Source organism: Meleagris gallopavo, chromosome 2 (genome assembly GCF_905368555.1).
Source record: "Meleagris gallopavo chromosome 2, MGAL_WU_HG_1.1, whole genome shotgun sequence".
NCBI classification, from domain to species: domain Eukaryota; kingdom Metazoa; phylum Chordata; class Aves; order Galliformes; family Phasianidae; genus Meleagris; species Meleagris gallopavo.
Window position 1 is genome coordinate 98,092,791 of NC_139405.1, and position 13,077 is coordinate 98,105,867.

At 38.1% G+C, this 13,077-nt stretch overlaps 1 protein-coding gene across 5 annotated transcripts in view; it reads right to left on the reverse strand.

The window, feature by feature from the left end:
- The window catches only part of NBAS (NBAS subunit of NRZ tethering complex), a 160,455-nt gene extending 147,527 nt beyond the window's left edge, over nucleotides 1-12,928 (reverse strand). For 3 of the 5 annotated variants that reach the window (XR_014881627.1, XM_085218041.1, XM_085218040.1), the window contains exons 1-9: nucleotides 12,759-12,927; nucleotides 7,988-8,042; nucleotides 7,330-7,366; nucleotides 5,799-5,876; nucleotides 4,708-4,755; nucleotides 3,513-3,556; nucleotides 2,195-2,328; nucleotides 1,349-1,482; nucleotides 1,139-1,237 (exon numbers count right to left, since the gene is read on the reverse strand). Coding sequence is in view for 4 of the 5 variants with exons in the window: in XM_085218041.1 (XP_085074167.1) it covers nucleotides 1,139-1,237; nucleotides 1,349-1,482; nucleotides 2,195-2,328; nucleotides 3,513-3,556; nucleotides 4,708-4,755; nucleotides 5,799-5,876; nucleotides 7,330-7,366; nucleotides 7,988-8,042; nucleotides 12,759-12,893 (764 nt within the window). In the remaining variant the exon portion in view is untranslated. Of the gene's footprint in view, nucleotides 1-1,138; nucleotides 1,238-1,348; nucleotides 1,483-2,194; nucleotides 2,329-3,512; nucleotides 3,557-4,707; nucleotides 4,756-5,798; nucleotides 5,877-7,329; nucleotides 7,367-7,987; nucleotides 8,043-12,758 lie in introns of all 5 variants that reach the window. The other 2 variants (XM_085218043.1, XM_085218042.1) reach the window with 1 other exon arrangement.
- Nucleotides 12,929-13,077: the final 149 nt, after the last annotated feature.

Consider the following 13,077-nt stretch of genomic DNA (forward strand, 5'->3'; position numbering starts at 1 on the left):
AGTCTAAGATGTGGTATCAGTGCCCAATATGTTACTAACAGAGAAAAATCATCACAAAACAACTCCAAATACCAAAGGCAGAAAGGGAAAAAAGGCTGTCCAAGTGCAAAATCAAATTCTGAGAGAAAAGAACAAAAACTTATACTCTAGCTCTTAACCACATGAAATTCAGAAACATCTTTTGAAGCTATTTCTGACACTCTCAAAATGCTGCTAGCACAAGGGAGACAAACATTAAAGGACACAGCTTGATTTTTCTCTCCTTGAATCCAAGTGCTATATTTGATAAATGAAATCAATTGTTCTTGAAGAATGAAAATACATAGATGAACAGAATCAGGTTACCAAGGAAAATACCTCAGTCATGTTTCCCCTGCTGTTTTCTCTACACCTAAACTGCAGTTTCACTAAAAAAGCCATACCAAGACTTTCAGAGAGAGTCCTCTAGGACATGTGTTAAGAATGTATCTGCCAAAAACTGGAAATAATTGAAGTTAAGGGCTAAACATCTCATGACTTCATAGTTTCACACTTTCCTACTGGTATTATAATTAACTGCAAATTAACAGAAAAAGTTCACTTGAAAAAACCTGATTCTGAGGTCAAGCCTTGTTTTTTTTGGTGTCGGTTTTGTTTTTGGTTTTTTTGGTTGGCTGGGGAAGGAAAAAAAAGAAATCCTCACTGGTTAAGAAAAAAAAAATGCTTTAAAAAAGCATGCAAAAAGAAAACCTCTCTTTAAATTACATTCCTATTTAGACCTCAATCCTAGTGAATATTCTTTAATACTACAGACATGATAACCTAAACATGTCTGTAAAGGATTCTTCTGGAGTTCCCAACCATGCTGGACGCCGCTTATTCTAATGCCTCAGTGCCACTATCATTCAAGAAAGCGCATTTCCCTTAGTATTTGTACAGACTACACAATTACTTGAAAGTATAAGCACCTACTAGGGCTTCCTTCATAGACACAGCAACCCACAATGAACAACTTCTTACTGCTAACTCCTTAAGCACCAATATTTAAATAGACACCCCTTCTCTCCTTTTTAAATACATGCAGCACATTTCATTCTTTATTTTGCCACTTTTGTACATCGTTTTTCTGTTATTGGAAGGTAACAAACAGAACACTTACCTGTGACCAGGATGGTAAATGACAGTATTTATTCCATGGGTATAATGGCTACTAAAGCTGAAACTATGACTTTCTTGGAAGCTCTGATTTGTTCCAACACTGAATATAGGGAAGAAAAAAATATATATTTATATAAATGCAGATTTATGTTCTTTACAGAGTAAAAGAATTGTTTTAAAGTTATCAAAGCAAGACAAAACTTATGCTTACCTTACAAGGTAACTTCTCAATTCTCCACGATAATTAATGACAAGTAGTTCAGCTGACCATTGAGCACTTGCTTTGTATTCTAGAAAGATCAGTCCAGCAATAGCATAACTCAGATCTCCTGGAAAACTTGCTGTCTTTACCCAAAAATGTAGACAGATGCAAAGTAAGAAAGGTAGAGAAAGGAAGGAAAGGAAAGAAAAAAAAAAAAAAAAAAAAAACACACGTTGGTTATTTTGTGGGAATAAAATTTATTACTTCTATGAAAATGTATTCACAAAGCTAAAATTTCATAATTTGCATTAGTAACGAACTACACTTTCTTTAATCTTGATTTTAAAATATGTTATGAATAATGTCCAGAAAGATAATACGCTAAGGAAAAATACTTGAAATACTCTCCTCTTGTATACATAAAACACAAAATATATTCTGCCAGGCAAGCCAATTGCAATTATATGCTCTCATCTGAAGGCAGAAAAAAAAAGTCTCATGTTGCTCTAATATTAAATAAAGCATTTTCTTGATTTTAACTCAATCTGCCTATAAACTGCCAATTTCCAATCTACTATTACAAAACTTTATCACTTGCACACATATTAAGTAGACAAATCTATACTAAATCTAAATCTATACTTCCAAAATCCACTGTAACTACCACAATTCTGGCCAAAAGAAATAAACATTCTAAGTACAACAGCACAAAGGACACACTTTGCACGTTCTACATGACTTAATGTTAGTTAACTATAATACAGCCATCATATGATAAACATCACATAGTGTATCTATGCATGGTCATCATATTTTAAATTGTCCTAAATGAAAATTTAATGGAGGACTACATACCGGTGAAATGACCAAAAGCTCACTACCCATTAGGTCAAACACTCTTACTGTTCCAGTGCTTTCAGCATAAGCAAGTAATGTACAGTCGTGACTCCACGCAACTCGCCTCCACTGAGGGTTAGGATCTTTTGGCACTACAAAAAAAGGAAAAACATCCTTAAAATTTGAAATAATTTCTTGTCAGCACTGTCATCTACACTCAGCTGATCTTCACTTGCCAATGGCCACAGTGTGAATCACAACAAAAACGTCCACAGTGGACAATCTAATGACCTTTAACTCATCCACTGCCTGCCACTGCTAACTGTCTTTACCTTGTTCATGTATTCCCCCTTGCATAAACCAAGTCTTATAAAGATTTTATTGTTGTCAGTTTTCTTCCCTCCCTACAAGCAACAAAAAACGTAAGAGAAACAGGTAAAAAATTGTTTAATTGTGTCTACAAAAAATTTGTACTAGTAGCAGATCTTGTTACCACAGTTCTGCGACAGTTTTATTAGCTGTATATTCTACTTCCTAAAACCAAGTACTCAATCTGGTCAACCTGCAAGAAGGTGGCAATTTACTGTAAGCAGCCTATTCCACTCTATGTATCAGGACTCAAAGATCTGTAAGGACTCCTTCCAACCCAAACCATTCCCCATTCATTGCAGGGGAGTTGGACTAGATGACCTTTAAAGGTCTCTTCCAACTCTAAGGGTTCTATGATTCTATGATCCATCAGGCCAATTGAACCGCACTGCACTTTTTCAGGTGGCAGAGAAATTCATATTTGATTAGAAATAATTAAAAAGACCAATTTAAAATGAACATTAAAAAGTTTTAAAGAATAACTTCTATGGTTTGGAGCCTCTAGCCTAAAGACAGTCATTTCCTAACAGATCATCACTCATCTACCTTCTTTGGAAAGTAGTATCTGCTATGTCAGGAGGTAGAGATCAGAAAGAAAAAGGGAACTAAAATCACTTAAGAAAATAAAAAGCAACTCCATCTATATCAAAAAATGGCAGGGCACCCATCAGCATTACAAACTTATCTTGTAAGAGGAAAACAAAAACAAACAAGCAAGCCTCCAACATCCACTATGCCTGCAAAATCCACTAATTTAACTACCATTTCATTTCAGGTACTGTATGCTTACTATAATGAAGAAAAACCAGTGCAGAGAGAAACAGAGCTAATAAAAAAAGTGAAAATATTAAGAGATTTCACTGAATGTTTTTAAGAAGTTGGTAAAGCAACACTACCACTTAGCAATGCACGAATAAACAATAGTGATGACATTAAGTAATGGTGTAGAAGTTGCTGTATTCTATACCTTGGCATATTCCAACTGTGGATCCAAAATCATCTTTTGCAGACCTGCAGAATACATCTTATGATTGATATTATATATTAAATTAAAAAAAAAAAAACCCTATACTTACTCCATTTTCCAGAGTATACAAAAAGCTATAAAAATACCACAAGTGTACAATTCAAAAGCCTGCATGTACTTACCTACTTGCTCAAAAGACAGATAGTAGTCTTCAACCCTTAGGCAGCTAGTCTCACTTACAATACTGCTTTAGAAACCCCACTTCCAGACTATAAGAAATAATATTCCCATTTAGAAGTAACGCTGTTCAAAATAAATGCTGAGGTTCTGAAATGCTGCAGGAAGTTTTTTTCTTTAACTAGTCAGTATTCTCTAGGTAACAATTAATATTTTTTTTTTTTAAGCAAGAATATAGTTACAATAACACAGTTGAAACACAAGATTTATTCTATAGTTTAGAAGTTGACATTTATGGTGTTCACTCCACTTCTGATTGAACAATTTTCATACACTTGCTTCTTTTACATATAAATGGAAGGTCTGACCTTCTAGCAAATGGATTTTTGTGAAGCAAGTAAACACACTCAATCAAGATCTGTACTACAGCTAAATGTGTTCTTGAACTGGCAAAAGAAAGCTTGTTGTTAGGGAACAGAAAGAAAAAGGAAAGCATGAGTCTTTATGGCAATTCATACTATTTGTAATATAAGGTAAATCCAGCTATTCTACAGAGAAGTAGAACAGTATCTCCTTGTCACACTTCTTATGAGAGAAGTTTTGTTCTCACATAATGACTTGAAAGGGGAATTGAAAGGCAAAGACTAGACCACAAATTGGGCGTAGTAGTCTGAAACACCTTGACAGTTTTCTTATATATCTTAAAAAATATATATAAAAATTAAAAAAAAAAAACACCCTACAAAAGTTTTTATCTATAACTTTTGTAATTGCTGATGAGGGGCAGGAAGTGTGAACTGTTTGTTTTTAAAATCATGAATGGCCAAGACTAAGAAAAAGAAGGCTTCTGCTTTCTAAGCAATAATATTTTTTAAGACTATCCCGTAAATTAATTTCAGAACATACAAAGCATTCTAAAAGAACAAAAAGGTATTTAAAACTCTGGTTAGCAAGTCAGTAGAAACACTGCCTCAGAACTCCACAACTGTAGTTATGAAACAACACAATCTAAACTTACCTGATTTCTACACGCTGGTCTTGCACAACAGCCAACAGTTTACCATTGCTGAAGAGGAAGATAAAGGCATGAAAGTTCGTTAAAACCCAGTTCTCACAAAATGAGCTTTAGCTGCTTTTCTGCACAGTTAGATACAAATTTCCCAAACTTTTAAACAAAGAAGTATCTTAATAAAATTCCCTTTGTGTCTATGAAATATTTCTGTCACAGTATTCAATAGTAGCACTAAGAACACAGAAATAATGCCTATGATCTTGCTGCAAGAAGGTCAAAATCAGATGTTTCTTATCATTTATAGCAGCAATACCTAAAACTATGCATTGCTTTATCTGGCATAAACAGTCATCATACATCAGTAAGTCAGGTTATCTCCTTAGGAGCAGGCCTTTGTACCCCACATACATCACTGGAACTGGCATGCTGCACATCAAAAGGATCTCCACTTCCCTCAAAGAGTCACCATCACTATCTGTTCTGTATTGTTTACAGAACTCTTGTTCAATCACTGACTGTAATTAGTGATACCAAATAAATTAAAATATCCCATTCTACTTTCATGTTATTGAACCATGACTTCTGTACATGTTGATGCTTTTTTTTTTTTTTTTTTAAAGCCAATGATTTCTCTGCTGTTTCTAGAATTGCTTTAGAACCACTGTACCTTCGAACTCTCACTTCATCCCTGCACATATAATAATAGATGGATCTTGACAGTATGCATTCCCTATCCTCTTAATTTTAAAATAAGCAATTTCTATTACATAAACTGCAAGTTTTAAGTCCCTAACTGATGAAACTCAAGCTGTAATCCTTCTGCTGGGAGCATATACACACTGCAAGCTACTTAGTTCAGAAGCTAAAAGAATATTCAGACATGAGTCAGAGATGCATTAAAAGCCCCTGGATAGCAGACTGACCTTTCTTTTCCCAAAGCTGCCTGCAAAAGCCTCCAGCATTTTTCTCAACCAGAGAAAGTAGCATTACTTTAATTAGTTATTAACTCAGCATTGTTGCCATGTGGGCAGGGTGGAAAGCACCAGACATTCACTTCCACCTTAGCAGAAAAGCATACAAGTACACAAGTTGGTTACCTTGAAAGCACTAAGTGCCAGTTGATCTGCTTATTAACTAGACGAACCAGTCCAGACGGCAAAGAAAACTTAGCAGGGCTGAAAAAAAAAAAAAAAAAAAAAAAAAAGGAAAGCATTAGCCTTATTCAGAACATACACTTAGCAGTACTTGAGATACACACATCAGGTGATGTAGTTCTAAGGCAACCATCAACCATCCAGGACACTTCAGCAGATAGGTATGAATAACCAACATACACTGCCAGTGACAAAGGTTAACAATACCATCAGCTGAATTAACAGAATCAAATCCACATCTTCAGAATGATCAGTAGTAAGTTATGAGAACGCCAATAAGTGGTGGGCAACCAAGATGGTCAAGGGACTAAAGTACTTGCTCCATAAGGAAAGGCTGAAGGAATTGTACTTGTTTAGCCCGGAGAGGAAAAGGCTTCAGAAAGGACTTACCAAAGCCCTCTGATACCTACAAGGTTGCCAAGGAAAGTCATTGAGATGCATGGCAGAAGTGCAAGAAACATCGATCAGTAAAAACAGAGGAGGTCTGAAGTTGATATAAGGTAAAAAAAAAAAAAAAAAAAAAAAAAAAAATTCACCATGAAGTAAAGCACTGGAACAGACTGTGCAGACAGAAAGAGTCTTAAGAAACGTGATCTGAGTTTAATGTTCACCAGCCTTTTTCAATTCTTCCTTTCCAATCATATTTATTACATGTAAGAAAATGGCAACTAGAATCAGTTTCAAAGACTAGAAATCAGACTTTCAATACGACTACTGGGGTAAAGAAAATCCTTGTGACTAGGCTTGTGTGACAGCATGGAGCCCAATAACACAAACAAAAAAGAAAATAAACTGGAACACCAGAAACAGGGAAAGTCACATTGCCTGCTAACTTAAAACTACAGTACTGTTTCAAAGGGATCAAAAATGAATGTCCCTTTCTATACTCCCAAAAACAGTAGGCCCCCCCTAAAAAAGAGAACTGGTATCTTCAAACATGCAAAGGTCGTCAAGAGAGTGGTATAACCAAGGAGCTGCAATTCTCCTGTATTTATTCCAATACATATATCTTTTAACTGGGATCATTTAAGTGCTTTTTAATCAGAAGATAGATTTGTAAAAGGTGTGAGTATTGCTCACACAGTTACAAATCATTATGAATTTAAAAAAGAAAAAAGAAGTTTGAGTTATAACTTCAATAGACATAAAACCTATCACACCATCATAATCTTCATCCAGGCTTAAAAAACAACAATTCCACTTGCAGTATCTCAGTTGGGAGTGGGGAGGATAAATACTTTTTTTTTTTTTTGAAAAAGAGGATGATCCAACTGCGAGTTTATTTAGACTTCTGATAAATAAATCAAACTAGCATACGCTTCATTTTCTAGACAGGTTTCAGATGAAAAAGGTGTTTTCAACTTCAGTTTATGAAGACAATATTCTAACCAGTGTTCAGTTTTATTGTTATTAAAAGTAATTTTCCATCCAAATCAAGAAGACTAACAAGACTAAATATTATGTGCAAACCTACCTGTACCAGATATATCGAAGCAAAAGCAATGCAGGACCTACAAAAAAAGAAAAGAAGGGAAGGGATTACATCTCTGGGTTTTTTCAAGACATTCTCCAACTTATTGTACATAGAATTTCACATATTCCCACAAAAGAAAATGTTTCTGGTGAAAAAATCTCTATTCTTGGTTTATGAATATTTAAATAAAGGCAAATCACAAAGAAAAAGGAAAAAAAAAACACAATACATATTTTTATTAATTCTAAGATAAATGCCTAAAGATGAAAGTGCGACTTAATTACCACATAAATCAAGAGCTGAGTTGGCAATGATGACAACATAAATTTTCCTCTTCATTCCATAAATAGCAATTAGCCAAAGCAAGAGCTGATTAGGGGAAAAAACATTTTTTGCAAAATATAACAGAACTTCTAAGCTTCCTAAATGCATGTTTTTCTAGTTTGATCCACTAAGCTAATAGAGGTAAGAAAATTCACAAAAATAATACGCAAATAATACACAGCAATACTGCTAAGAAGAAAACATCTTTCTGAAAACAAATCTTCCACTCTATTTTCATTATACTAGCCATTCTAAGGAGCAGAAATTGCAAATTTTACAAGCAATTCACATATCATTCTCATGATTCATAAACATAAAAGCAAATCATGTTTACCTGTAATTGCTCTAGTGATGATAAACGATGCACCATGTTTTCTGTTGCCTCTCGGCTGCAATTATAAGAATAATGGTCAAACTCTGATATACTTTGTCACTTCTATATTGCATTCAAGCATTCCTTCTGTGATTGAACACAAGCTGCCTACTAGCCTACATGTTCCTTATGTATCTCAATTACTAGCAACTTCATACAGCAATTTAGCTGTATAAGCTAAAACAGCCTATAGAATCAAATATTTTCACTGTCATGCTGTAATAAACAAAATTTACTACAAATTACCTATTGATTCAGGTTTGCTGTGGTCTTTGGGTAGTAACAAAAGAAAAACCTGTAAAGTATTACATTACAAAATATTCTTTCTATGCCATATGAATGCTATATTAAACTGTAATTCCCAGAAAAAGCAATTGGTGTTCAGCAAGCTGCCTTAAAATGTAACTGCTAAACTACATAAAAACTGCTTATTAAAGTTTCAGAAATGCATTTTAAAAAAGAGCAACTGAAGTAAAACTTTAAGCATCAATTTGTACTAGGCAATGCAGCCACCACACTACTCAGTAGTCTCACATAGCCCTTCCAGCACTTCTGCTCTTCTGTAGATGGGAGGACCAAAATTCTTCCATTTGCATAGCACTCTCCAAACACAGAAAAACTCAAATATGAAAAACATAGGATGCATATTCCTAGTTATAAAAAGAGGTACAGTTATATGCTAATAAGAAAGTAGAAAAAACAGATTAAGACAATCAGTAAGGAAGGCATCACATACAAACTGGCAAAACAAAAAACATCATGCCTGTATTTTTCTACATAAAATATTAGAGCATCACAAATTGAGTACTATAGTAGGTAATGAATGAATAAATTACTTCTTCCCTTTGGTATACAGTATATACTTGTTAACTCAGATACTCAGCCCTCTTATTCCAAGTTACAGCAGCAAAATACTGGAGGACACATAAACAAAAAGTCAAGAGTATTTTCAAGTTTAAAAGCATATTTGGACTCAAAAATTTAAACTATTAAAATAAAGACTGGTAGTTCTCTGCACAAAGCCTGCAATCTAGAAACAGTCTTTGAAATAATCAGGCTGTTTTCTCACAGCGCATTGAAGTCAACACAGTTGCACTGCTGATTGAATAGGAAGTAACAAGGTATTACAGTAAAGATGTGGATTATAACTACTTCTTAAAGCTATCTTAGTACCTCGGGGAGAGTAGCAATTGTTCCCAGGGAAATGAGCTTGTTAAAGTTTTTGGACTAAGAAAAGCATTTTCAAAAAACTTTTCCAAATATTGCTTATACATACTGTTCTATATGCTACTATAGTCTTTAGACTATATTCCCTAGAACTTTTTTTTTTTTTTAATATTCATAGTTTTCACTTCTGAAATAGGTTACACACTGCATATGAATACAGGAATTCACTTCACTGAATAGAGGTAGCTTTGATTTTTCTCCCAGTCTCTTCTCTGGTACAGTCAGTTCATAGAATGGCTTAGGTTGCAAGGAACCTTACAGATGATCCAGTTCCAACTCCCTGCCATAGGCAGAGCTGCCATCCACCAGATCAGGCTATCCAGGGTCCCATCCAACTTGGCCTCAAGTGCCTCCAAGGATGTGGCATACACAGCTTCTCTGGGCAGCCTGTGCCAGTGCCTCACCACTCTCTGAGTAGTGAATTTTCCCGTAACATCTAACCTAAATCTTCTTCTTCTAATTAAAAGCCATCCCCCTCAACCTATCACTGTCAAATCACATAAAAAGTCAGTCTCCCTCCTGTTTATAAGCTGCTTTTTGTACTGGAAGGTGACAACAAGGTCTTCCTGGACACTTCTCTTCTGCCGGCTGAACAAGCTCAGTTCTTTCAACCTTCCTTTGTAAGACAGGTACTCCAGTCTTCTGAATCATCTTTGTGGCCCTCATCTGGACAGACTCCAACAGTTCTGTATGCTTCATCTGCGCTGGGCCCCAGGCTTTGATGCAGCACTCCAGATGAGGCTTCATGAGGGCAGAGCAGAGGGGGAACAGTCCCCTCCTTTTCCCTACTGACCACTCTCCTTTTGATGCAGCCCAGGGTACTACTGGCCTACTAGGCTGCAAGAACACACTGCTGGCTCATGTTCAGTTTTTCATCCATTAGGACCCCCAAGTCCTTCTCTACAGGGCTGTTCTCAAGAAGTTCTTCTCCCAGTCTGTACACACACCTGGAATTGTCAGTTCCTCATATGCATCCTTTACAAATTTTTGTTAGTTTCCCCAAGAAATCTTCCTCTAGAGAAACTCTATACAGGTAAATGAGAATAGCAATAAGATTGAGAATTGAAACTGGTTTGGAGTTCCAGCTTATGAAATCTGTATGTGTATTCAAGTTAACAGAACTTTATTCTTTCACAGGATTAATCTTCCAGTGTGCACAGTTACAATTGGAAGAATTCAGAATGTAGACTATAATCATAGGATCACCCAGGTTGAAAAAACCTCCAAGATCATCCAGTCCAACCATCCGCCTACCACCAATACAACTCACTAAACCATCCTAAAGAAAATAACAGAAAAATAAAGTGAAGTCAATAGAGAAAAGTTTTGTTTAAAGCCTTGCTTTGGATCATAGATGACTGCATGGGAAGAAATTTAATTTGATTTCCCAGAGCAGCATTCAGCTTCCTTTCCTTTCCTACTTTCTCCTTTCCCACTTCACTCATTTCTACCCAAACAGTTCTATCAGAAATACAACAGGAATTCTTTTGTGACTTTTATTTTTTTAAACAGTGTGAATAAGCCAGGATAAAATAAACAAGTGAAAGCCACAATCACCTAAATAACAAGGTGTTAAGCCCATCTTTAGACACTCATCCGTTTGCCTACATGTATGTATATGGAAGAATGCAACTTGTAACAACATCACAGGTGAAAGAATAACATCTCCTCTGTTCAGAGGCTCCCATTAAGTATAAAACCTTGATAAAATACTCCAATAAATGCACTAACAACTGCAGTAGATTTGAAAGTATAACAACACAAACAAATAAAACCACACTGTTTGCATCTTCTATGTCCAAATCATACAACAAAAGAGATGAAGAACGCTACCTTAGTACATTTATATTAACCTTACGTGGCAAGGTTTTGGTAGCAGGGAGCTGCAGTTGTGGCCTCTATGAGCAGAACCCAGCACTGCCCCATGTCAGATCAGAGCCAGCTCCAGCTGCTCCAAGAGGGATCTACTGCTGAGCAGAGCCAAGCTATGAGTAATGATGGTTGTGATCTGGGACAGCAGATATAAGAAGTGGAAAAACTACTGCACAACAGCAGCTGGGAGAGAATATATCCCTTCACTAGTTCAGGAAAAGAGCCTGAGAAGGAAGGAGCAAAATACGTCCAAACAAAGCACTATGAACTGACCACACTGTTGCTCAAGGCCTGGGGAAGATGTAGAAGAGCTGAGATTGAAACAGCCTGAGAAGAGGGAAGGGTTAAGATGTTTTTTAGTAATCAATGCCCTACTCTGTTATCAATTTTCAATTAAACTAATCTTACCCAAGCCTAGATTGTTTGGCACATACAGGTAACTGGTGATTTCACTGTCCTTATCTCAACCTACAAGTTCACCATTGTACTTCTTGACCCATGTCTTGCTAAGGAAGGCAAATGAGAGAGCAGTGTGGCAGACACCTGGCACCATCCCTGGTCAACCACCATCACACCTCAGGGAAAACAAAGAAAGGATGAAAGACTGCCTCAACAATTGCAGTGGCCCATTGGGAAGAACAGACAGAATCACAGAATGGCCCGGGTTGGAAGGGACCTCAAGGATCATGAATCTCCAACCGCCCTGCCACATGCAAAGCCACTAACCTCCCCATTTAATACCAGACCAGGCTGCCCAAGGCCCCATCCAACCTGGCATTGAACATCTCCAGGGATGGGGCATCCACAACCTCTCTGGGCAGCCTGTTCCAGCACCTCACCACTCGCTCTGTAAAGAACTTCCCCCTGACATCCAACTTAAATCTTCCCTCCCTCAACTTAAAACCATTTCCCCTTGTCCTGCAGTTATCTACCCTCTCAAAGAGTTGATTCCCCTCCTGTTTGTAGGCTCCCTTTAGGTACTGAAAGGCTGCAATTAGATCATCCCGCAGCCTTCTTTTTTCCAGACAGAATGCAAACAAAACAACACAAAACAACATTTTCCCATTTTTCAGACTTGACCATCTACTTGCATGCCTCGTAAGCACAAAGTGACATAATTCTCCTTTTTGTCTCACTGCTGAAATTTCAGATAGAAACACCCTGACCTGCAGGTCTGGAGGGCGAGCTGGGCTGCCTCAAAGCTGTAAAGATCTCATTTGCAATGGCACAGTTTGCACTGCTTTCAGCACAGCTGTTGCTGGAGATGAGGCCTGAAGTTTATCACACCTTTCTTCGTGCTTGCTCACTAGTAAAATCTGGTACGTGTTGCTCACATAAAAATAGCGAAAAGACCTTCAAGGAACCCCAGGTAGCATATGACAGCGCAGAAACGAAGGGACGTGAAAGACAAGACGCAGCACCAGGACAGAGACAGGACCAAGGCACACTGTGTTCTCACCCTTGCTACTGCCCTTTCCCCCTCGTGCCCGAAGCTCGCTGCCAGCAGCACCCCGTGCCGCGCTACCCACCCCCACCACAGCAGGACGCCTCCCGCCTCCCTCCGCGCCGCCGACGTGGCCGCTCCGCTCCGCTCCCCTCCCCCGCGCCGCAGCCCCGCCACGCCGCCACTCGCCTGCAACTCGGTTTCCGGAGGCCACTCGGCGTTGACCAGCAGATCGTACAAAATGTTCTCTTCCCCGTCCTCCTCTTCACTAACGGCCGCCATCCCCTCCACCCTCGGCGCCCCTTCCCCGCCGGCAGCGGCCATGCTAGCCCGGACCCTCCCACCGCCGCAGCGACAACGGTGCCCGGCGGAGGCCAAAACAGCGGCACCGACGGCTCCGCGCGACAGGCGGCTCTTAACCCCCTCAGCGCCGCGCGGCGGGGCGACGGGCAGCTGCCACTGCTGCCTGAGAGGCTGCGGGGCACCGAAGGGACACCTACTGCTGTTG